This window comes from Cydia splendana, chromosome 8 (assembly GCF_910591565.1).
Source record: "Cydia splendana chromosome 8, ilCydSple1.2, whole genome shotgun sequence".
NCBI classification, from domain to species: domain Eukaryota; kingdom Metazoa; phylum Arthropoda; class Insecta; order Lepidoptera; family Tortricidae; genus Cydia; species Cydia splendana.
Genome location: NC_085967.1, coordinates 11,102,540 through 11,128,455, shown reverse-complemented (window position 1 = coordinate 11,128,455; position 25,916 = coordinate 11,102,540). Strand labels below are relative to the sequence as shown.

The 25,916-nt window shown below is 39.4% G+C and overlaps 2 protein-coding genes across 12 annotated transcripts in view; one reads left to right on the top strand and one right to left on the bottom strand.

The window, feature by feature from the left end:
• The first annotated feature begins 2,866 nt into the window (after window positions 1–2,866).
• LOC134792849 (uncharacterized) lies at window positions 2,867–5,699 on the top strand. 6 transcript variants are annotated; one of them, XM_063764263.1, is made up of 4 exons: window positions 2,867–3,122; window positions 3,516–3,668; window positions 4,138–4,357; window positions 5,323–5,699. In XM_063764263.1, exons 1-4 carry the CDS (start codon window positions 2,985–2,987, stop codon window positions 5,664–5,666), a joined length of 855 nt encoding a protein of 284 aa, XP_063620333.1. In that variant the 5' UTR covers window positions 2,867–2,984; the 3' UTR covers window positions 5,667–5,699. The 6 variants fall into 6 exon arrangements, with proteins under 6 accessions (XP_063620333.1, XP_063620332.1, XP_063620331.1 ...); XM_063764262.1 differs by having other exon boundaries at window positions 2,867–3,134; XM_063764261.1 differs by having other exon boundaries at window positions 2,867–3,152.
• Window positions 5,700–9,316: 3,617 nt separating this feature from the next.
• LOC134792848 (protein sidekick) overlaps window positions 9,317–25,916 on the bottom strand; it is a 57,479-nt gene continuing 40,879 nt past the window's right edge. The window contains exons 8-31 of one of the 6 annotated variants that reach the window (XM_063764254.1): window positions 25,338–25,493; window positions 24,711–24,837; window positions 24,208–24,503; window positions 23,899–24,084; window positions 23,554–23,580; window positions 22,698–23,110; window positions 22,188–22,410; window positions 21,565–21,761; window positions 19,331–19,540; window positions 18,870–19,124; window positions 18,286–18,514; window positions 17,675–17,995; window positions 17,371–17,551; window positions 17,066–17,281; window positions 16,421–16,617; window positions 15,765–15,961; window positions 15,137–15,376; window positions 14,662–14,799; window positions 13,943–14,150; window positions 13,196–13,474; window positions 12,925–12,945; window positions 12,457–12,777; window positions 11,968–12,263; window positions 9,317–9,819 (exon numbers count right to left, since the gene is read on the bottom strand). In XM_063764254.1, coding sequence (XP_063620324.1) covers window positions 9,577–9,819; window positions 11,968–12,263; window positions 12,457–12,777; window positions 12,925–12,945; window positions 13,196–13,474; window positions 13,943–14,150; window positions 14,662–14,799; window positions 15,137–15,376; window positions 15,765–15,961; window positions 16,421–16,617; window positions 17,066–17,281; window positions 17,371–17,551; window positions 17,675–17,995; window positions 18,286–18,514; window positions 18,870–19,124; window positions 19,331–19,540; window positions 21,565–21,761; window positions 22,188–22,410; window positions 22,698–23,110; window positions 23,554–23,580; window positions 23,899–24,084; window positions 24,208–24,503; window positions 24,711–24,837; window positions 25,338–25,493 — 5,177 coding nt within the window. In that variant the 3' untranslated portion in view covers window positions 9,317–9,576. The remainder of the gene's footprint in view (window positions 9,820–11,967; window positions 12,264–12,456; window positions 12,778–12,924; window positions 12,946–13,195; window positions 13,475–13,942; window positions 14,151–14,661; window positions 14,800–15,136; window positions 15,377–15,764; window positions 15,962–16,420; window positions 16,618–17,065; window positions 17,282–17,370; window positions 17,552–17,674; window positions 17,996–18,285; window positions 18,515–18,869; window positions 19,125–19,330; window positions 19,541–21,564; window positions 21,762–22,187; window positions 22,411–22,697; window positions 23,111–23,553; window positions 23,581–23,898; window positions 24,085–24,207; window positions 24,504–24,710; window positions 24,838–25,337; window positions 25,494–25,916) is intronic. The other 5 variants (XM_063764259.1, XM_063764256.1, XM_063764257.1 and 2 more) reach the window with 5 other exon arrangements.

Sequence of the window (25,916 nt, the reverse complement as noted above, 5' to 3'; positions counted from 1 at the left end):
TGTGGAGTCTAGGACAATTTCGTGCTTCAAATTTGACAGGTAAACGAGATAACGCTGTACTACTCAATACATATTGCGATTTTTGCGGTAACACTGATTTTCAAAAGTTGACGTTTGACAACTTAGTGACCGCAAAACACATGGCGCAGTACAGCGCCATCTGTTTTGGATGTCAGAATAAGTGTACGTGTTTTTCTTGGACTTTACCTCTCTATTACAATCAATTTTGTTGTGTTGCTAACCCTGAAGTCTGTAACACACTACCGCACTGCACCTCGACCTTGGTGCGCCGTATCTATAAGTGAGAGCGATACAAAATTCAAGCTTATTAAGCGACGGGTGAAAAAAAACAAAACACCTTCAGAACATTTTTTTATTACAAAAATAAGGAATGACTTCCGCTCTTCAACTTCTTCAACATTTATTCAGCAAATAGGCCACAAGGGCATTTTTATACGTCAAAATAATAACAATACATTAACCATTTTATAAATTACAACTATATGTATATGGTCTCTTAATGTCGAATTATATAAAAAAACTATAATAATGATATAAAAAAGCCCGCAGGGCAGCTTGTGGAGTAACGACCCCACGGACCCGAGTGCTCCCGAGAGTCGGTCAGGGTCTCCATCTCCAGCTCTTTCTTTTTATGTTCATTTCTTGGTAAGCTATAAAAATGATTTAATTATTAAATTAAGATAATTTAGTTGGTTTGAAGCGGGGTAGCATGATAAAATAAGAAAATATAAATAGGCAATCATAATATATCGATATCAAAGTCGATAAATAAAGTACAACCCTAGCTGAAATGTTTACATTATTTAAGCGTAAAAATATAGTTAAATAAATCCAATCACTTCATGATCTATAACTGCACAGAAGAACCTTGCTATTTATAATGTGAAACATCCTTAAATTTCCCAGGAACATTAACAATAACCAATATTTTTCATGTAAATTATAGCGTACCTGTGTATGGTTAAAGATGGCTGATTTGGTGGTTTTCTTATGCCGCACCCTAATACACTACACACTGGCATATTCGCGACGTAATTATTCACATTTGGCTTCAATTATTTTCAATCACAAGCAAAATATTGAAAGATAATTAATAATTTTAATTTTCACCACGACTTTTTGACAGGACAAGTACCTGCTGAACTGACAGACAATGACATTTGCGTGACTAAACATGGCGGATTTTCGGCCGCATTAGGTATTTACGTATTTTCATGGAACACTTTATGTCCGTACTGAAATACTGTCACCTTTTTTTGCTATGGGTTACAGTGCTGAGTAAAAACGAGATAGATATATATTTATGTGTGTGCCGTCAAAATGGGTGCTATTTCTATAAGCAATTGTACGTATAGAACAATATGTCTTGTCCCTATTATATAGGTCTATGCACGCATTATTCGTTGACGTTTCACTTCCATAGGTTTCATATTTCAGTGGACGATAACCCTTGGTGCCTACATTTTTTAAATTTGCCGCTTTTTTCTACTGACAGAAATGACTTGACAGACTTTATACGCAATTTATAGTTTGTCAAAGGACTGTCTCATTTCAATCATAGACAGAGATAATCATACTATCTTTGACTTACACTAGAACTAGCACCCAAAAGAAAAGGATGAGTATAGTTTTCCTGATTCTTACTGACTGATAAATTGGTTTGTCCAACTATACATGCTCCGTGTTGTTGTGCTTGCATTCTTGGGACTTACTTCTATCTACCTTTTCGTCTTACTTTGCTGCTGAATGGGACAGGGATATTAGCCGTAAAAGACTACACTGCGATCTCGGTGCGCCGCACCCATAAGTGAGAGCGAGAAAGAGATATCTCTTTATGGACCAAGTTCGCGGTGCGGTAGTCTGTTACGTTCTAGGCGCTTTATCATGGCCGGTTTAGATTTGCGGCTCGTGGCTCGTCTCGCGGCGCGTCTCGTGGCTCGTCTCGAGCGCGTAAGCCCGTCGAGCTAATGATTACACTCTCGCCTCGGGGCTCGGCTCGTGGCTCGTAAGCTCGTCGAGCTAATATATTTTAAGCACTAACGGCACTGCATAAGGTTTATAACCGAATGACAAGCCGAACGTGAGTGTAAACGGAACCGCTCCTCCACGCGAGCCAAGCCGCGCTTAGAGGATATAACCAACGGAGACGCCATGTCTAAAATTTTCGGTACAAAATAGTCTGCCGTTTTTTGCGGGGGAGGGGCACATCAAATGTATAGGTACGTCATGTCAGATAAACGTCAGTCCATACATATGGTTGACATGTGGTTGACCATTGGCCGCCTATTTTCGACAGAGGGGAACGCCTGTTAATGGCGGCTCCATTGTTAATTACTCCGAGGAGCCGCGAGACGAGCCACGAGCCCCCCGCTTACACTCGCGTCTCGTGGCTCGCGCGAGAATGTAAACCGCTTTTCACCATTTAAGTAGCCAACACACTATCGCACCGCACCAAGGTTATTGTGGGACGCACCCATAAGTAAGAGGGAGAAAGCGATATCTCTTTCTCGCTCTTACTTATGGGTGCGTCCCACAATGACCTTGGTGCGATGCGATAGTGTGTTAGCTACTTTATAGTGGTAGAACACACTATCACACCGCACCAAGGTCATTGTGCGACGCACCCATAAGTAAGAGCGCGAAAGCGATATCTCTTTCTCGCTCTTACTTACCGGTGCGTCACACAATGACCTTGGTGCGGTGCGATAGTGTGTTACGGCCTTTATTCACTAAACTATTTTTTTTAATAATATAATCCTAATACCTTCTATGATAATAGACATACGATACGGACCTATATCTGACAGTTCAGTGACAGATTGCAAAGAGAATATAATCACTACGTTGCCTAGCCCATGATTATTTTTGAGATTGAGAGGTTAGATGATCTTTTTTTTTATATATCGTATCTTGTGCAGTTAGTGAATATATATCAAAATTAGGTACCTAATTTTGTTATATCAATGAGCACAATGTATTCCATGAAAAACATCATTACTCATGACGGCGATATACTTTTGCCAAAGTGCATGTATCACATGAAAAATCTATACAATTTCGACACGACGGCGAAATCAACCGAAGAAGAGATCGATATCAATGTTAGAACCCAGGTTATGAAGTTATTAAAGGTTTATTTCATCAGTACTTTCTTTTAACCGCTACCAATCTATAATTCAGGGTCTGCTATGTTGGCCATAAAAGGTTAACAAGGTTAATTAGAATTTTATGAAATGAAAATAATTGTATGTGTTTTCAAATTAAATTGGTGGTATTATGAAGTCGACAGATCTTTCGTGATTAGCCTTATTTCAAAACCAGTATTAGGATTTGCAGTTGATTACACTAAAGCAGTTTTCAAAAAATAGTATCTGAATGATCATTGATCATACAAGTATACTTTAATTGTAAAATCTGGATCTCATCTATTTCGTCTTCTATGCTTATTATAATTTTATCAGCATGCATCTATAAATAATAAACTTATTTTACAGATGCCAAGTAAGGAAATGGCTGACCTGGAAGTAAGACAGGATCAGCTCTTAAAGAAGCTTGACATCCTTTATAATAGGATTAAAACAATAAGTTCATTCTGCAACGTGAATCCGGCAAAAGTTAACAGATCAAGCAACATAAAGCCTGCTTTTGTAAGTATAGTCAAAATCTTTAATTTCTTGTTTTTTCTGCAGGCCCAGCTGGTTCTTTGTACAAGCTTTTATTTAACTTGCCCTGTTAGTATAGTTTGTTAGTGTGGGTCAAATCTTGGGAGCTAAATATGACCCACTTCCTGATGTCCAATTGAGCTAAAATTTTGCATAAATCTGATGACATGGAGCTGATCTGATGTTAGAGACAGGAGGTGGCTATGGGAACTGTGATAAAATAACGCAAACTAATTGTGATTGGGGTTGTTAGAAATGTCTCGAGGAGTATTAGCCGCCTGTGGAAAGAAAAGTACAGTCAGTGATAAAAGCTTGTGCCAAAGATGAAATTTCTGCCAAAAACTCATTCTGATAAGTTTGCTGCACCCCTGCTCAGCAGATTTGTTGTGTAATGTATAATTTCAATATCATGTGCTTAGCAAGATTGTTAATTTACCCAATTACTTTTTGACAGATTGAAATACCAGAGGAATTAGTTTTGGTATACAGCCCCGATTGTTTACCCTGGTTTTTGAAAAAGATAGTAAAAGAATCCTCTCATCCAGTTAATGTGTCATGGCATATTCATTCTTCTGTCCCAACTGAAAAGGTGCCAAAGGTACAGGCTTTTGTGAAAAGCTTTCCAAAACAAGGACATGCATCTAAAGTTACTATCAGGCTGATACTCAAAAATGGTGAGTTGACTAATTATTAAGATAATGCAATATATATCCAATATTATAGATAGGAAGTTGAATAAATTTTCTATAAAGTGCACCAGTGTAGAACCACCATTATAAAAGTAAATAAGTTAGGGATGTACCGACTAGTTGCCGACTAGTCGCCGACTAGTCGGGAAAGCCGACTATCCGGCCACATTTGTAGTCGGCGATTAGTCGGCGACTAGTCGGCAAAAATGGCCGATTAGTCGGCAATTTATTAGTGAAAGAAAAACAGAAAAAAAAAGAAATCAACAGTCAATATTTACCATATGTTTTATGTTTATTTTACTAAAATACCTATTCCGGGTGCATACGAAAACTTTTGTTCATATAATTGACCGTTTGATCGTTATCGTATGTTGGTGGGCTGGTGTTTTCCTCTACAGGTCGATCTCAACTGATTCTCGTGTAATTTCATGTGCAAGTTCTATAGTTAATTTTTTTTATTATTATTCAGTTTTTGTTTTTTTTTTAATGGTGGAGCCATGAGGAACTATTAATGTTATTGCAAAATTTAGAGACTTTAGTCAGGGCACGTTGCTCGTAAAGGCTGACCACAGGGGATAGGTTCTTAACTGGCGACTACGTACGGGAAATAGAGCCTTGGAAATACCTCCTACAAGCTGTACTGACGGTCTGATCAGGATCGCAAAATAAAAGAACTAAAGACAGAAATTAAACGAGGATTCTTGTGATAGGTCTTTGAACCTGTAGAGAACACCTGTTAGCCAAGCTAAATTATGATGAATGGCACATCCAAAGGAGCAAAACTATTGTTTTTCACCTGAACTTATACAAAACTGGCCGATCACACAATGATCTGGCCGACTAGCCGACTAGTCGGCCGACTAATCGGCCATTCGAGCGCCGATTAGTCGGCTAGTCGGCCAAATCAATAGTCGGTACATCACTATAAATAACCATTCATTTTTATTTAGTTTCAGCTGATCCTGAATTGAAGTGGTCATCTTTGGAACTGCCCATCATTGGAAATGTAAACATTTTAAGATATGTTTCATTGGCGTATCCATCTGTTATACCATATGACTCCGATGACTACAATGTGGACAACCTCCTGGATATCTGTCACTTGTTGGAAAGAACACCGGAAAAGAGCAAGGAAACATTGACAAAGAAACTATTCTCTCAATCCAAGAATTGGATATATAACAATGAATTCTCAATTGTTGATGTTGCTGCTTATAATGTTCTTAAGCAATGGCAAAATAGTACTAAATATGCTCCTAAAGATTGGTTGGTAAAATGTGACAAACTATTTTAATTTTGTATATTAATTACACAACACTCATACTCACACATTGTTGTCATTTTTAATTGTCTCCAAAAAACAATATTGTATCTACTATATGAATTATCAAATAAGCCTAACTCAATAGAATAGTTAACATTTTTCCCATTAGGACTGTTCAGTACAGTACAGAGTGAAGAATGAGTTGAAATCTGAAGTACTAAGGATATGTTATTAATTAGCACATTTTTTTTCCAAAATGACAATAGAAATGTGCCTAAGTAGCTATTGCACACACAGGTTCAAATAGGACATCAGATTTAAATGAAATGAAGAAAACAATAATGTTTTATGCTACAATTCTGTATTGTTATAAGTAAAGTAAACATCCAAATATTGAAAGTTACAAATAAGGGAATTTTCGCCCAAATAATGGCACCTGATATATTTTGTATGGCAATTACATCAAAGAATAATACAGTTCTCTACCTTTTAGTGCCATTCCTATCCACAAGTATAGGTGTTGGCAGGAGAGTTGAGGTGAATAAGTATCAGCACTAATAGCAACAACACACAAACATATGAACCGATTTTGGTAAAACATGTCTAAGAACCACCACTATAAAACCCTCTTTTAAATAAATAAAACCGCATTCAAATCGGTTCACCCGTTTAAGAGCTACAGTGCCACATAAAGATACTCAGACAGACAGACACACACACACATAGCGGTTAAACATACAACACCCCTCTTTTTGCGTCGGAATGAATGAGTAATGAGTATATGTGATCAGTGAGATAGCGCCCGAAAAGTAATTGATGAAACTGTTTATTCAATCTTGAAGTTAGCTGTTGAACTTGAAAGGAAAGGTAAGAAAAAAGATCATTTGAAAATCTCGTAATTACATGACAAACATGTTGTGTGTGTGTGACCTCAACTCTGATGCCAATACCTATAGCAGCATCTGTGGTTTGCATACGTAGTTCATAACATTTCATAATCATAAAATCTTTACAATCTAACAGTCCTCCATCTTGTATTCAACAACGGCGACCTTTACAATATTGTCTCTGATGAGCTCGTATATGGCTCGCAAACCCTTAGTTTTAAATGTCCGATCGCGCTGTGCACAATAAAGTTGTCCTTGATCGTTATATGTGTATGCGTACACATATAACGATCAATGTATATATGCATACAATCTAATAAAGCCGTAAAAAACCTAAAACTGGTCCATTGATCAATTAAATTATGTTATCAAAATGTAGATCATTAAAAAGTGGAAAAACATAATATAAAAGTGCATCTTAACTCCAATAAGTATATATCACTAACAATGCTGTATTATTTGTTTAAGTGAATTTCACACTAGGTAATGAACAACTAACTTTAATTTACATGCCTATAATGTAATAGTCAAAAAGTTATAATATTGAAAATTATATTACAATAGATCACAGTTATTTTAATAAAATTGTGCCTAGTCTTCAAGCTTGTTCTTAAATTAAATGCATGCTGCCTTATTTTTATGGATAATACTAATTTTATTTACATAAATCGGAGTTATACTTCTAAAATTATCAGTCGATTTCATTAAATTTCTTTGCTCCATATAAAAACGTTAAGAAATTAACCTAAATTATGTCTCATCTCAATATTATACCTTATAACATAAATTACTGAACTATTTCAACTGTTCGATCAATACTGTTCATTATATTCAAGGCATAGGATATTATCTAGGTAATGGAATGAACTATTAATTGAATGAATGAACACACAAAGATATTTTTGTCACTTAATTCACGACAGCTTTCGAGGCATCAACATACAAATATCAATGGTATTTAAAATCATTTTATTACAGTTTTGGTTTCCACCTCACGAAAACAAAAACTGGCTAAATTAACCCCTGGAACGCCGAACCGACAAACGTACTTGTACCCGTCAGATGCCTAGTGCCGGATCCGTCCCATCCCCCTCAAATGCCGGATAGGCTCGCATACGTGCACCCGTCAACTGCCGCGATAAAAAAAAAGTGCTATAGTGCAAATGATATAAAACTCTATTTGTAAGTGTTTAGATCTCAAAATTGTAAAAATATAATACAATAAATTTGGTGACTGATAAGGCACAAGGCAGTTGAGACACTTTGTACAGATCTGGGACTAGGCAGTTGACGGGTACAAAAATTGAAGACCCTCCGGCAGTTGACAGGACTGGTACGGATATGGCACTAGGCGTCCCAAGGGTTAATATAGGTACATAGAGCAAAGCTCGCAGCTCTTGTTGTTATAGTCCCTACCTGCCTAAGAGCTACGAGTAGTTGGACTAACTAATCTAAAGCGAGGCTAATTATGTTGCTGCATATATGAATGCGTGGTGCGGGCTGATGAAGCAGCTGCCCAGCTGGAAGGGGGGTATACACCGAGTGGGATCAATTTTGTAAGTAACCGCCATAAGCTTAAGTAAATACTTAAAATGATTAGATACTTACGTAACCTTACGTATAGATTATTGTATTGATTTTGTGGTATTACGTGATTTAATTTAATGATATCTTTTTATTTAATAATTATTAAGTACCTAATGTAACTTTTGTTTGAATGTAAGTTACATACGACTTATGCCGTGACTTTAGCTCAGTCATCAAAGTCGTGTAATATTATGGTTTATAAATATGTTGTATGTGCAATAGGAATAAATTGAAAAAATCTTAATTTTTCAACTTTTATATGGCTAATAACTAATAAGTCTGTCCACGCAGATAACCGACACCGTAGGTAATGGTTGGTACAGTCAGTAAAATATATTTTTAGTAAGAAATCCACAATAGAAATAATATAAAGGACAGTCATTAATGTTTGCTAAATAGTCCTTCGATTACAGTACAGAACTAAACACGTAATGTATTAAAGCTAACAGATTATGTGCTGCGTCGGTTGTGTGGGTTGACAGACTCCTTTATCTTTCAAGCTGTGTGTTGCGTAGTTAACTCCACTCACGACTACATATATTTGTGTATTCGTGTCTAGATTTATAAAATCACAAAACAATTAGGTCTTTATTATTAACATCGTAATTAATCAAAATATTTTGATATAACGAGATCTCTAAAATTTTGCTATCGATATAACATTGGTCGTTCTAATATTTAAAGTAATCTATGATATATAATTAAACGTAAGAGCACATACGTTAATTTTTCTAATATAGTCAGCTGCAACAAGTATAGTAGCTAGGCAGATAACGTGGTAAAAACAATCTAGACACAAATCTAGCTTTTAAGTATTATTTTTAGCAGGTTATTCTGCGTAACGACTTCTACTGACTGTGCTTGCAGATCTAGTGAGAAAATACTTATGTATATAATACCAACGAAAATTGTTATTTATAAATTTTATAATGAACACTCACAGTTTATCTTTTGCACTCACGCGTCTACTACAGTCAAAGAATTTAATTTCCGTACAGTCAGCAGCAGAAGTTGCTAAGCGTGCGAGGTGTTCAAAATGATCTTGACGCGTCTTTATTGTTAAGAAAATAAGAGCGTGTCAAGGTAATTTTGAACACCTGGCCCGCCTAACAACTTCTGCTGCTGACTGTACCATTTCGTACCTTCTTGTCACAGTGACAATCAATATTAAAGTCGCTAGGAACCTCATTGGCACTGTGACAAGGTACGAAATGGTATACTGAAATTAAATTCCTTGACCGTATTACATCTATTCTAAAAGTAACAAGGCGCTCGAGATAAGTCACTAGATCTGTCGATAACAAATTTATTTAACAGCTACCATTTCTAAAACTTACTTTACAAGTATAACTGATATGTACATTGGGAATTAATTAAATAAGTAAATACATAATTGGGAATGGGCAGTGACCGTTACATTATATGTGTAAGGTGGGCGCAGGTTGGAGCTGCTCGCACGACCGCCGTCATACGAAGGAGGAGAAGCCGGGCAGAGGCGCCCTGGAGCGCGCCATGTTGTTCATGACGATCTGGCCGCCGTTGAGGCTCACCACGGCGCTGCCCTCGGGCTCCGAGTCCGTGTAGCTGGAGTAGTTGCGCACGGGCCGCTGCCGCTTCCACGACTGCCGGAGCGTGTCGTTCACGTTCGCGTAGTGGTTCACGAACGAGTGCGGCTCCGATCTAACACTTTCGTTATCGCTCTCCGAATTCTGCGTAGAGAAATAACGACGATGATGATTAATGCTGGGTGTTTAGGGCACGTTCACATTGGGCTCAGTTTGCAGCTATTTTAACGTTAGTCAGTGGCGTATAATTTGCCGTAGTGTGAAGGGTCTCTTCTATTTTTTATAGTGTTAGATGTCAACTGCTTTGATTTAAGCGGAAAACTATACCTAAACCTAATGTGAACGTGCACAGTTGGAATACGTGAACGTCGAGTTGCACAAGTCTAATTCAGTTTGTAATTTATTTAAAGCCAATTCTAGTTATCGTTATAGAAAATGCAGTATGAGCTATTTAATTAATGTTTTTAATAAAATATATACAGGGTGGAAAGGCACGACGATCCTTCCCGGAAGTATTAGGTCGTTTAAGTGATACAGAGACTATTGGTAATGGTAAGAATCGTTAATTGAGTAAAAAATAAAAATTGCAAAAATACTACTTTTTAACTGTGGCGATAACCCTATAGCATGTGCACATGACGGCTAGATTAAGGATCTCCGTCGGGAAAGCTCGGGACTTTACACTTTTTTCCGATCGTTGACAGTATCGCAATGATGTATGAATGACGCATAAATGTCAAATAAATCAAATGCATGCAAAAATATTACAAACAATTTTATTACTTTCTTAGATAATTACTTTTTTCCAATATTTAATACTATCTTCTTTTCACATACGGTGTTCAAATGTACCTCCGTGTATTACAACGCCGCCGCAGCCCGTACCCGAGTATGTCGATGCACATGCGATATAGTGTATGCTCTTCGTCATTTATCCTCCGCAGAAAGCACCAATTAGCCTTTGTCTCATTTCGTCCGCAGTTTCACATTCCGTTTGGTTTGGTACACCATATCTTTTACACAGCCCCACAAATTTAAATAGCCACGAGCATCTAACATTTTTATTTATTTATTTATTTATTTATTTATTTAAGAAACAAACAGTCTTTTATAGTTATATATAACACTGGAACTTTTCTTAAAACTAGACTTACAGTTTCCTTAATGAAAATATTTTAACATCATGCTTATTAAGTAGCCAGCGTAGCGTTGTAGCGTAGTAAGTAGTAGTAGTAGATAAAGTAGCTTTATTTGAAGAATATGACATTCAATAAGTATAGTTCAATGAAAATTTAATTTCAAACATCAGACGTCTTGTCTATTTCCTACCACGCAAGAAGGTTTGTTAGTTTGGTATTGAAGAAGTATTTATTCTTGATTTATTCTTAGTATTTCATTTTTGCAAGTTCATTTGGTGCAACTAACACAACCTACATGTAATTTTTTATTATTTTAAATAGTTTCCAATTATTCGAAAATAATTTTGTGAAACGTGTTAAGAAACTAAAACCTTTTTATCAGTCAAGGAAACCAGAGATATTTATAAGACGATTGCGTACTTTTGAGTGGTTGTCAATGTCACCATTTGAACTGTCGTTGTAAACAATGTTGTGGTTAGTATTATTAATATTAAGGAATAACATAACTATTTCATTCAAGTATTGAACAAGTGGAACCACTAAGAAAGCGAAAATCCTGCAATGATTCTTACCGTGCTGTAAGCAGACCTAAAAATGGTTAGATGGCAACAAATTAGCATAATTTCCTGTCGAATACTGATTGTTTACAAGTAAGTTCATTGACCCTGTCACCTGTTAGGGTTAGAACAAAGTAGTTTTTTGCGTGGATGTTTAAAAGGTCATAATTTAGAAACGGTTGCCCATATTAACATAGTTTCTATGGAGAAAATATAGAGCTTAGGCTAAACTATCTCCCATTTCCGGAAAGGATCGTCGTGCCTTTCCACCCTGTATAACATTCATCCACATATGTTCTTTACAAATACGTCAAATTAAACATACCACATACCAAGATCTAAATAGCGGAAACGAAGGAGACTCAGCTTCGAAATATACAAAGAGGAATAAAAAACTGGTGAATCTAACACAACGATGTACTCGTTGCACAGTACACCGTAATTGCGACCTACTATTAACAGTGCTCAATAAAAGCGTGACGAAAAAAGCTAGAGATTCATATTTACCATCACGATTCCCGACGCGGGTATGCAAAAATAAAGCGTTTAGTCACACGTGTGGGTATTCAAACGACGCTTATTTTAATGGTGATCACCTGGGAGTCGGAGGAGCTCATCTCGGAGGGCTTCTCGGTGAGCGAGGAGTCGTCGGGGTTCTCGTCGTAGGCGCGCAGGCTCTCCTCGTCGCTGTGGTAGGCCACGGAGGCGGGCGACGGCCGCGGCGGCGACTTGCCCAGCTGCGGCGCCTGCTTGCGCCGCAGCGTGCCCGCGCCCGCGCCCAGCGCCGCCGACGTCGCCGAGTTGGCGCGCGAGCGGTACAGGTCCAGCGCCAGCGACCCGCGCTCGTCCGTCGACCCCGCCAGCGACTCCTCCAGAGTCTTCTGCGCTTCTTCTGTTCCAAAACAAACAAAACGAACTTTAGAGGCTGTACCGAATTACCGATACCGATTGGCCGTTTTGATATAAAGATGTTTTCGACCCACATGAACATAATTATGTGTAAAGACTGACGCAAGTAGGTACGAGTAGATAAAAATTATATGTACACAAACAGCAGTATAAAGTGACGTAACGGGCCCACTCACTTTTGTATTTGTAGCTCTTGCTCTTCACGCAGAGTATGGCTATCACCATAATAATGATGACCACAGAAGCGGCCGCCAACGCCACCACGAACCACGTGCGGCGATAGACCGGCGGGTACTGCAGGTACCCGTACTCCAAGTATAACTTCGACGGGGTCACTATGACTTTCTCGTTGTACGCCGGGTTGCTGATGCCGTACATGTTGTATGCTATCACTCGGAAATTGTAGGCAGTGGAGGGGAGCAGACTTTGATATGATATCGTGAATTCTTCTAACATTCCGTTGCTGGTTCTTGTGATCGTTTCCCATCTCGTATCATCTGAAATTTTGTCAGATTTATAGTATCTTAATTTGGGTCGATAAAGCATTGAAAGTATTAGAGCCAGAATATGTACATTTTATAGGCTATGTGCAAAGTTATATTATGGTACAGTCTAATTTGTGAAGAGGTACACTAGAAACTTACAGGCCTGCCACGTTTCCTTGGCTGCAGCAAAAAATAAAATCGTAAATGAAATAAATAATTAGGAATATTCGTTTCTTTTAAACGTCTGCCGTCTTTTACAAATAGGGAACCAAATTTAAGTACGCGTTTATAATAAAAAGGTAAACGTATAATAATAGTGAACGGCACGATTACGAAACAAGTCGTATATTCATCTTGTAGAGTTTATATGTAAATTAATGAGTATGGATACGGCAATCCCCGCCCGAACGGGATCCGAACGTCGTCGTACCTTTTTTCCTGGCCTCAATGTAATATCCCAGCAGCGGTCCGCGGCCCGAGGCGGCGTTGGTCCAGGCCAGGTGCAGCGCGGCGGGCAGCGACGCGAGCCGCAGCTTGCGCGGCGTGGCGGGCGAGCCGGGCTGCGGGCCCGTGCGCGCGCGCGCCGCGCCGGCCGGGCCCGCGCCCAGCGTCACGGCGCGCACCGAGAACCGGTACTCCACCTCCTCCTCCAGCCCGCCCACGGCGAGCCGCCGCTCCGTCACCTTCTGCTTCACTTGCTTGCTCAGTTCTTAAAACATTACATTTAAGTCAGATATTATTCCACTTTATGCTAATAATTTGTAACGTTTTGCATACCTACTCTTAAGTTTCGTTTTTCTTAGGAACTCGCTTCGCGACTCTACGATATGTGACTTCATTTTGAGAAACCTTACCTACACTGGAATTTTAGTAATAAAAATAAGAAATTATCTTATGTTTTGCAAGATTAAGCAGTTGTTAAAAACAAAAATCGGGCTATAATAGATTGTTAACCAAGGGATGAAAGGCACTCATTTCTGTCGAGATAAGTATTCAATGTGTTCAAACGTCACGTTGTTCTACAATTGAAAGAGATTTCAAAATGAGTTACTGCTCTTATGCTTAGCGCGGCAACATTAACATCGTTACATTTATTGCACTATCTTAATTAACTAAGTTTTTTGTATTACGTTTTTCAAGTCATCCTAGGAAAAACAACATAACCAAATCCACTTACGTTCGTCCTGCTCAATGGTTTCATAAGTGACTAGATACGACTGTATAAGGCCGTTCCGACGATACGGTGCCTCCCAGGACACGACGAGGCTGTTCATCGTAATGTCGGTGAAGGTGATGTTACGCGGCGCCGTCGGCAAGCCTTGGTGCGTTCGTACGAGGATAGAGCTGGAACGCGGCCCGTCGCCGGCCGGGTTGAATGCAAGGACCTGGTGAAATAACGTCTTCATGATAATGATAACCATTTGAAAAAGGCCCCTCATTACGTTAGGTAGCAGAAAACAACATAAATAAATTGTTTCTTATCCGCCACAATTTATTGAATGAAAAAAGGGTATAAATAACCCGACCGACCTGGGTTTGACGACCGGTCTGGCCTAGTGGGTTCGAATCCCGGTAAGGGCATTTATTTGTGTGATGACACAGATATTTGTTCCTGAGTCATGGTTGTTTTCTATGTATATAAGTATTTATATATTATATATATCGTTGTCTAAGTACCCACAACACAAGCCTTCATAGGCTTACCGTGGGGCTTAGTCAATTCGTGTAAAAAAAATGTCCTATAATATTTATTTATTTATTTATTTAAATAATAATACAGCATACTATGTCTACCTATTTATGAAATTTAATACATTCTCAAATGAAAATACCTACTGGTAGATTTGTTCAGCGCGGCACACATGGCGCGCGTGACTTAAGAATTTAGGAAATTACCTGAATACGATACTGCGTGAACTTATCGAGGAAGACTAGAGAATGAGATGTGGCGGTTGCAGCTACGACCTCTATCTCTTCTTCGGCTTTGCGGCCCGGCTCGGGCTCTTCGGGGGACTCGGTCATTAAGTAGAAGATCTGGTAAAGAAAAAAGTAAATAAACAACTGATATAGCGATTTGTCAATTATTAAATCATTATTGGATTTCATGTGATCTAACGGTTGTCTTCATTAGAATTAGGTTGATTAATAAAAAATGTAAATGTATTGAGAGGCTAGCCCATTAATGAAGTACCTAGCAATGATCTTTGCGCAAGGTACAAAGCTTCTATGCAGGGGTGCCAAGCTAATAGATTTGCTGACCGTACCTAAACCAACCTGTGCGGGAACTGGGCAGTATACATTCACAATCCGTTTCCTGGGGAAGTCCCAATTATTAGTTTATCAATGTGTTGTGTGTAACTGTTGCGCCTACCTTGTACCCCAGCAGGTCGCCGTTCTGCTGCGCTTGCAGCGGCGGCTGCCAGGCGAGCGCCACCTCGGTGGGCGACAGCGGCTCGGCGCTCACGTCCCGCGGCGGCGCGGTGGGCACGGCCTCGCCCACCCACACCACCGCCGGCGTGCCGCTAGGGCCCGAGCCCTGCGAGTTCACCGCGCACACGCTGATCTCGTAGTTGCGGTCCACTGCCAGGTCCGTTAGAACTACTTCTTCGCTCTGAAAGTCATCAATAGACATTTAGTCTCCACACTCAACAAACAACAAAGAGACTGGACGAGGACAAAGCATAGTGACTGATTCCGCGAGGACGTAAGGACATTGATCGGTAAGAATGTAAAGAATGACATGCAACTGGCTATTATAGGTTTTACCTCTTTGCTTTACCCAAGGCTCGAAACCGGTATTTTCTTCATACAAAAAATACCGGTATTATTACGTTTTTTTTTGTTCTTTGGTTTATTATTTAATTTTTAATGGGACAATCTAATAATACGAAGTTACCTAAATACATGATTCAGTCCTACGTAAAGAGGATAAAATAATTAATAATCTTGGGCTATTTGGGCTTTACCTTCAAGCTTTTGTTTCGAACGTTTATGAATACCTTAATGCCGGGCACTTCTTGTTTCATAGTATGATGCAGAGGCGTGGGGAAATCAGTCAGGGGCTGGTAGTAGACCCGGTAGCCGCCGGTCTGCGTGTCGCCGCTCCAGTATTGTTCGGTAAGCGAAGTCCATTGCACTCGAACGCTACTTGGCGTTATCGGGACCACGTGGAGTTTTTCTATGGCTTTGCTTGGGGCTGTAAATAATGCAAATGAGTGATTCAGTGCACTGGGTTTTAGACTCGAACGGTATCGAAAGTGGGAAATCGATTTTCTTACATGTATATATTATAACAATCTAAGCGCAGAAGTACCTATGAACTAACTAGTACCGGTTCTCATCATGAAAACATCATCGACGTATAGCAGAGACTGTAAAATTATGTATTTTGTTAAATATACAATTGATATTTGATTATCTTTTCTGACCCGATATCAAGTCGGTGAGAAACGAGGGGACAACACAAGATCTGCATATTCTCGTGAACGGTTCCAGTAGCGTTGCTATAGCGACTGGGCCCGATGACGTTGGTGGCGCTAATGCGGAACCGCTAAGCCGTGTACGGCTTCAGCCCTTCCACGGTGTACATCATCGCGAACGGGTCAATATAACAACATTTTACGTTTGAATGAAGAAACATGCATATTATACAGACCTGCAGGCAAAGTACGGACGGTTTCAGTAGCGTTGCTATAGCGACTGGGCCCGATGTCGTTGGTGGCCCGTATGCGGAACTGATAAGCCGTGTAAGGCTTCAGCCCTTCCACGGTGTAGGACGTCGCGAACGGGTCTACGCGCTCGGGGATCGTCTGCCATGTGGCGCCTTCTTCTTTTTGTTGTACTGTGTAATAGCTGTAACAAAAAAATGTTATTGTTACCCTCGTAATACTTATCAGCCGAAAGATGCCCACTGCTGCACAAAGAATCAGATATCTACAATGACCAGCCGTGCGCTGGTCACATCTAAATTAACCGATACCAGCGATCGTGATCATATTTTTTGAGCCTACCGGGAAGGAAAAAAAGAAGTGATATGGCCTTCATAGGACGTTGGTGTAATGCAGACCCCAGACAGTAAGTTTTAAGGTGTGATTCGAAATTAAATCGATTCTCACGACAGCTTAACCTCTTCGAGTCCGCGGACGCGATATGGCGTTAGCGGAAGTCCATACTACTCCATACTGAATGCATAAAAAGTAAAAATCCCCAGGGATCTACAGCTTTTAGACATAGTCTATGGCTGGGAGTCGAGGGGTTATGAGACGCAGCAACAAGACTTATTTTTAGCACAGGCAGTTACCGTAGCGGCGCATAGCCATCGCTGCCAGGCGTCCACGAAAAGGTGATGTGGTGCGGTTGCAGCAGAGATCGCGCCACGTTAGGCCGGGCAGGCGGCGCAGGCGCGGCGCGGTTCACTGTGGTCAGCACCAGGGCGCGGGCAGTGCCGCCCCAGCCGAGACGCGTCTGTGCTGTCACTGAGAACTGGTAGTACTTCTCTGACTGCAGCTCTGTAGCCCTGGAAACAAACGTATTGCAATAAGTCGGCTCATACATAGATAGAAACTATCTCTCGAAAGAAGGCATTAAAAGCTTGTTCATAATTACCTAAACGTTCTGTCTGACGGTAGGAATTCTCTTGAAAACTGTTGCTGCGTCGAGCTATTGAGGTGGTACGACACTCTATACGCCAATATTTCTCCGTTGGGGTCTTCCGGAACGTCCCAAATGATACGAGCGGTCGTGAATGTCACGTCAGGGAAAGACACGTTGGATGGTGGGCCGGGAGCTGTAAATAATAAAGTAGGTTTAATAAATATTTCAACTTCAATTTAACAAAAAATAACAGAATCGTTCAAATTATCTTTAATACCCTGTATCAGAATTCAAATAAAATGCAAAGTATACTCACTGTCATCGAACGTCCGCACTGTAACAGGGGGATCGCTAAGCGCTCCATCTCCCAATCTTGTGTATCCCAGTACTTGTATCTGATACACAACATATTTACGCAGTTCCGTTAGTGTGATAGTATGCGTTTGGTTGGAGGGTATGGATTGGCATTCCACTTTTTGATGGTCGGGCCTAGGAGGTGGCACTATGGCCGCGTAGCAAACTTTGTATCCCTCGATCAGACCGTTTTGATCTTTAACTGGGATGTCGCCCCATAGCACAACTACTGTTGTAGATGAAGTCGCGTTAGCTGATACATTAGCTGGTCCAGAAGATGGTACTAAAAATATACATAGGGGTTAGAACTTAGAATCCTGAATAAAAGTAACATATATCACAATATATCTTTAGAATGTAAATGAGTTACAAAAAAATGCACAAGCAGCTCCTCTGCATTGGGAAGTCACTTGTAACCACACTAACTCATCTCCGACGCAGTACTGAATAGAAAGAGGTCGACTCGCGTGGTCACTTATGTAAGACCTGCAATTCCTCGTTTAATTTTATATCAACAGCTCGATAAAAACGAAAGTATACTTATATTGACATAAAATTATACCAATAAATTACCGGCTTCTCTAGTCCTTTCGGTGGCCATTGAGCTCTCAGTAGAAATGCCGACCTCGTTGATGGCAGTCATTTGTATCTCGTACACGGACCACTCCTCGAGGTTGGACAGTATGTGGGAGTTCGCCGTGTGGTCCTCTATGATGTTGAACAATGTCTCGTTAGTGCCGCTTTGCTTGTAAGTTATGTTGTAGCCTTTTGGATTGCCGTACCATTCGCTTTGCTGTAGCGGCTGAAAATGTTGTATAAGTTTATAGCAAGCTCTAAAATAAACGATGTACCTAACGTTTTAAAACGTCAATGGCGTATGGTTAGAAATGTTAGAATGTCTGCTACTTGTAAGTTATTGGTACTTAGAGTTATCTATTTTGGAGTAGATACTTATTGAAAAATGTAAAACATTGTAGTACCTAAAGTACGGTCATAAATTACAATAGAAAGTTTTTTATATACATAGTTATAAATGCATATTGTATGAATACATATCTTTATCGAAGATAACTTTCTGAAAAAAGGTGTCTCAATTAAAACCATGTTACTTACGCAGGGGTCGCAGCTCTAAGCAGAAATGATAGTTAAATACTTACGATCCATCTGACGCGGAGATTATTAGCGCTCACTGCCCGCACAGTCACATTTCTCGGCGGGTGCTGCGGAGGTGCTTGGATGGTTTGAAACTCTTTGCACGGTTCAGAAGGCGGTGAAGTCCCGACGACGTTGGTCGCTATTACGCGTAGCCGGTACGTGGTGAACGGCACTAGTCCGGTCACGAGTATGGACTGGGCGTCTGGGGCGTTTGCTTCAAATACTGTTATCCAGGATGAGTTGCGTGCTGTTTGTGCCTGTAAAAAATATGTTAATCAGTTACACTTCCTTCCTTGTTTTGATCTACATCTATATATATATATGTATATTTGAATTTTGACAATACTTTAAATATTCCAAGGAATTCTCTAGAATTTCTATTTGGGAACATACTTCAAACGGGTCAGCCTCACCTCAGCCGCCTTAGCTAACGCAGCCAGAGCTTGTACTGTGTGGTTATTACCTGTACGGTCCAGAGTGAGATGGAAGAGTTGCCGTCGAAGGCGGGCGTGAACTGCAGCAGCACGGAGAAGGCGCCGATGTTAGACAGCGCCAGGTTGCGCGGCGCGTCCGGCAGCACGGGCTCGACCCCCGACTGAATGACCGCGGAGCGCGCCGGTCCTTCGCCGACGCCCGTTAGCGCGCACAGCCAGAACTTGTAGTGTGTGCTTGCCTACAAAAGACGTAGAATATTTTCACTGTACTATTTCTAAATAGTTAAGGATTAAAAAAAATCTAATATCGCATATACCCTAAAAATTCAAACACAGCATTGGGCTCTATAACAATCATACAAAAGCCATATTAAGTATAGCTTGGGCTAGCCGAAGACCAACTTATTCTATGTTCACAGAAGACTGCCTTTTAATATCCGACGGAACGGAAGTATTATGCTCGTCTGGCGTATGATCTTAGAAGGAGACTATTATTTTTCATGTCTTTGTTATGCTGTAATCTACAATATGAGTATAGTTTTTATAAAGTTCTGACCAAAACTGGCTATCATTTGAAAGTTACGAGAAGTTTTTGGAAATAGGTACCCGAGATTATTCCAAAGTTTTCGAGAAAGTTCAGGCACTTGCACGTTGTTAATAGTGCTCTAGAGAGATTTGGTATTTTAATACGTTTAAAGCTATATGCACAGTATGTCTATTGTAAATTCTAAACGCAAGGTAAACGTAAATTAATAAAAGCTGGCGCGCGATTTCTACGGAACTGTAAGAATTTCTTAGAATATCCGCGCCAGCTGTCGTGAAACAACCTATTATGAAGATTTTCCGATGATGCCGATCGATCAATAATTGAAATTTCATTATTTGCCTCTCTATACTCAAGCATATTCGAGCGTTAAATATCTAAACTTAGATATTCATTTTGCGGCAGACCCTCGGGATAAGGATTCGAAATATTAGAGATATTACTCGCAGTGCATTTCACGTCTACCAATATTATAATATAATTACGATGGAGATATACTGTAACTAATTTCAAATTAAGATAAAACAATTAAAGGTCGAATGCTGCTCCTGTAAGTATGTATAATAACACCTTTGATTTTGCTTGGGATCGCCTTGTTTGTATTTTTTAACAAACAGCCCTAACCTACAATGAGTTAAACCATACATTTCTTACCGTACTACCCATAATACCAGGCATAGGCATCCAGTTTCTAAAATAAGGTTGAACGTGCCAATCATTGTATAGGGGCGCCGAAAATAGATAGGTATACCCTGCTTGTTTAAAACCCTGAGCAAGATGTTATTTATTATAATATAGTTAATTTAATTCTAATTGTATTTGAGGATATATTCGATTACAGTTCTTAATTTCAACTGCCTGTTGAATTTGGCTTCAGAAACCACTATACATACTTACCTAACTTTATCGTCTTTATATTTTTGGAAAACAAACACCATCAGTCGCTGATTTTATCAAACAGATGGTCGCATATCTAACATCAAATTTGCTAAAACAACGTACGTATATGTACGAGTAGCGAATATCGTGTTTGCTCTACGGTTTAGTGAGTTAGCGGTCTACATTAGCTGACGACAAATGTGTGTGTCAAAGCCGGCGCGCCACGAAAACGCGACTGCCATCTGCGACGGTCAAAGGGTTCACGAGTCACGGCTCGGTACACTCCGTCTACGGTTTTGAAATGTTTTTGTTTTCACTAACTAACCTTGTCATTTTACGATTGCAATGTGAATCTCTGGTGACATAAATTAATGCTACAAAACTCTTTGAGTTTCTTAAATACCTACCGAAGCGGCCGAGCATATTCAATAATTTTCATGTAATAAATATATATATAGCTCATTCTAGTTTGGAAGTCTACTTTGTTTTAATTAGAAAAGCCATTTTTTAAATATAAAATCGATTTATTAGATTCATTGAACTTAGCCGTCTTTCTTTAACTACCAGACCTGCTTGTATTCTTGAGAGCGCTGTTACGAATTTTGGTAATACGTTTTCGTTTGTTAGTACATATTTATTTATTGTAGAGGAATTATTTACTGTGCATGCAATGAACAAGGTAAGAAGATAAAGAATAGTAAACATTTCAAGTTCTTATTTGTAATAGAAAATAAACCGTGCCACTTCGCTGTGAGTAGTTTGATAAATAATTGATTAGATAATTTTCAGAAAATTGTTGAATGTAGGTTGATTCATTCGATAAAAAGATATCAAAATTACCTGTAAATGTTCGACTCGTATGCTGGTAACGTTGGCCGGTAGTGTTTCGTTAATAGATGTTGTCATGTCATCTTTCACTTGGTAGGAGAGCTTGTATCCCATTAGAATTCCGTTGGATTTCTTCGGCGGCGACCACGATACGCGCACGGCGCGGTCAGAGATATCGTCAAATTGTAGGTTCGCAACTTCATCCGGAACTAAAAAATGGATTCAAATGATTAGAAAATGATTTTGGTTATCTATAAAGTAGGTGCCAATTTTTTTTATGGACAATATTTCGTCGGGTGACAAGCAAAACTCACTAAGTACTCTCAAAAAATTAAAGTAACAATGCACTTTATTACACTTGTAACACGGCTTATTGTCCAATAATTTCAATGATGTTACTTAGTGACTTTTGCTTGTCACCCGACGATTTAATAATACGAAAAGTTAGAAATGGTCTAAGATCAATATAAACAGACTCGTTATAAACGCTAGTGTTTTGCCTATTAGCAATGATTATTCCTAATAGGCAAAACACTCTGATAAAATAAGAGCATTGAGGTGAGGGTCAGGTCATTGTCGGTACAAAAGAAAAACGTCTCACCTACATTTGCAATATAAATTACAAAAGTACTTACTGTCCTCATTGGTTCTGACCAGAACATACTCGCTGCGGGGTCCATCCCCTGGTTCAGTGAAACATAATACTGATATGTTGTAGTCCGTGAATTTTTCAAGTCCGCTAATAATGGCTGTCTGTTCGGTCAGCGGATCCAAAAGATTTGGCGGAACACTAACGAGCTTCTGTTCGGTATTATCTGCTTCAAGTTCGTCCCATCGCCAAGCTTGGATTTTGTAGCCCTATTTATATATACACATTAATTATTAACTTTGTTAAAACATCATCAATCAAAATAACGATTGAATGTACATAAACTGAAAATGGATTAAAATTGATGCGAAATGATTCCGTCCATTGATATGGCGCTTAAAAACATCATATCAGTTTCTCATTACATTTTAAAAATGATTTAATTTCGTTTTCACTGTTATGTTTATTATGCAATATGTGAATAAATGTCTTGTGCGTCCGTTAAAAAGGACAGCATATATAAAGAGTAGGTATAATTGATGAAGTCCAAATGTACCTGGTTAATTCCATTTATCTTTTGAGGATTTGGCGGAGTCCACCAAACAGCGATGGAGGTAGAGTTGAAGGCTTCACAGCGAACACTGTCAGGAGCTGCTTCTGGCACACCTTCCTTTGTTTTGATAGTGTAACTATCAGTGAACACACCTACACCTTTATCGTTGTAAGCCGCTATTTGTACGTTGTAATCTTTCCAGGTGATCAAGTCTTGGATCAGGTAGTTTCTTTGGGCCTCATTGGTGATGTTTTGGTTAGTCCAGGGGCTGTTGTCGTAGCCGCGTAGTCTGTATCGGATGACGTAACCAAGGATGTGGCCATTGCGATGTTCTTCTAGAGGCGGCTGCCATTGGGTGATGATTTCAGAAGATGATCGAGCCGAGCCCATAAAACCAATAGGTGGGCCGGATGGAGCTGTAATGCATACACTTGCTTAATCTACGTGCTACGAAATTTTAAAAGTTGCATGCTTAGAATTGGGCTAAATATAATTAAGATAGATGGACGTTTCAACCCAGTACTTATCAGATCCACAATGCACAATTCATGGGAAAAAGTTCATTCAAAACAATGTAATGCATATCAGATAAACATGCAAATTAGTGGTAGTGTAAGTGTTAGACCGAAGAGAAATATTTTTTTAAACGTGCTTGCAAAAGTAAACTAAGTAATGCAATGACAATGCGAAATTTAATTTATCATGCGAATGCTAGATCCTAAATGTATACTTAATTAAGTAACTGAAAACGGACGCATTCACGAAAGTAACTGTGTTTCTTTTAAATCCAACTGAATACATAGATCACATACACAATATTAAACCTATAAACATATCTTTTTCAAGTCTTTCTGCATACCTTGGCAGCATATAAGGTCGCTGGCAGCTTGATCACAAAGAGAACAGTTTATTGTAGGGATGTAAATATAAACTTCGTCAAATTAGCTTTTGTAGTAATTTGAGGAAATTTTTGTTCTAATATGAAGTGCCATTTTAATGCCAATGACCAAATTAGGTAAATGTGCGCCTGTATTTATTTATTCTAGTGCTAATAAGAATTAGTTTCAAAAATGTTGCTTGTTAGCTTATTAGTCGGTGTTAGTTGACTAAAGCGGATTTCTTAAATAGTGAAACACGTATTCCAAAACTTTGTCAACATCAAGTGTTTCATGATTTTCAATTACTTTTGATATAAAAATGTTACCTTCTTGTGGTAAAGTTAAAACGTCAGTGGGGTCGGAGGCGGGGCCTTCGCCCACAGTATTGACAGCTGAAACTCTGAATTGGTAAGAAGTAGCCGCTTTCAAGCTGGTCAGGAGAACCCATCGTTGATTCGCCGAGACGTTTGTCGGTTCAGTTACCCAGTTTAATAGAGGATCTGGAGTAGGACCTGTAAATTAATAACATACTTAAAGCGTGTTTGAAACAACCGACCGTTATTTTTGTTTCGAGGCGAAAAGCAAGTCGATGCCTAACGGACTGCGTTTCGTTCCTGTCAGATGACGTCACTTACCAAATTCCGGCACAACACGCCTCTGCACAATGAACTTCTGTATCGGCGAGTTCCCATCAAAGCCCGGCGTCCACGAAACATTAATAGCTCTTTGCGATGTTGCATCTAATCTAACGGCCCTGACATTAGTCGGGGCGAAGGGTAGTTCAATAACGGACAGCACAGCTTTCCGCGTGTGGTTCCCGCCGGGTGACGTCACGACGCACGAGTACTCGCCCGCGTCACTGGCGCGCACGGCTTGCACTTGCAGCGAGCCATCTGCCGCGACCCACACCCGGGAACCGGCTGTCATAGGCCTGGACACAAAAAAATCTCTGTCGGTAAATAGATAACAGGAACGATAAAGTTAAATATGAATATTCATAATCGTTAATTGCTAACAACACGCATAGAGTTAAGCTGGGTAAATACTTCAAGGCGCGTAAAAAGATCTGTGATTATTTTTTATTAACATTTAGATTAGATCATTCGCCCTACAGTCTACTGATTATTATTACACTTACTGATTATTATGGAACCAGTCGATATTGTATTTCACGTTGGGGTCATTTGAAACCTTGCACTGTAAAGTAGCCGTGTGGCCGAGCAAAACGCGCGTGTCCACAGGGGGTGCAATAATCTGCGTTCTCACTGAAACAAAACGTACACTTTGTATAAAATTAACCATGCCAATGCAAATAATCCTTGATTAAGTGAAACTTAGATTAAGAGGTAAATGGAAAACGTCTAGACTTCCAATCAGTTACGCGCATCTGGTTGCTTTGCAACAATGATTATTATTAGAACTCTTGATTTAACTTTTTACATTTTTTGCAGTCGATCGGAAAGCCGAAACATATTTTAGACCCCAATTTTTTGGGATCAAAAGCTATATTCTGTTTCTAAAATAACTCAATCTCTGGATATTCCATTTCGTCGGGTGACAAGCAAAAGTCACTAAGTACGGTCAGCCAAGAAAATGGTCTACCACTTTCTTGGCTGACTGTACCACCAAAAGTTCATAGCCATAGTGAACCATATTAGTACTAAAAGAAGGTCGATTTATGTTTAATTTTTTTTAGTAATTAGTGACTTTTGCTTGACACCTGACGATTTATCCACGTTTCAGTGCAATCAAGATGATATATTACCTAGTACAGTTAAGTAGGCTTCCCCGGAAACGCTGCCCGCGTCGTTGGCGCGCACGCAGGTATATTTGCCGGTGTCGGCTGTACTTGTGCTGGTAATGAGCAGGTCTCCGTGCTCTAACGCTTGCAATCTCGCTGACAGATTTATAATCAGGGAGTCTGGAATTATGAATTCATGTCAATGTGCGCTACGACGGTGTAGACTATATTCTGTGGTGTCTAAGGGTCTCATCTCATTATATATTTAGCGAATGAGTAGTCTGCATTACAACGAGTTTTATTGAATGACTTATGAACACAAAGACACTGATATAACGCCGAAATTCGGCCCGAATGACTTGTAAAAAAAGATTGTAACGACAAAGGTCTTCCGTAACGCAAAAATAAATTGAGTAAGTAAGTACATAGTTGCAAAATAAAATAGATTTGTTAAATTTTTGCTTAATCATTAATAATTACATTTAGTTAGCTTTATGTTACGGTGTACAGTTAAACTGTTATCGCGATTTTTTATGCAAACTATACTTCGAATAATATAAACGTTGTCATTCTGTCTAAGTACAAGTGATAATTTGAAATTAC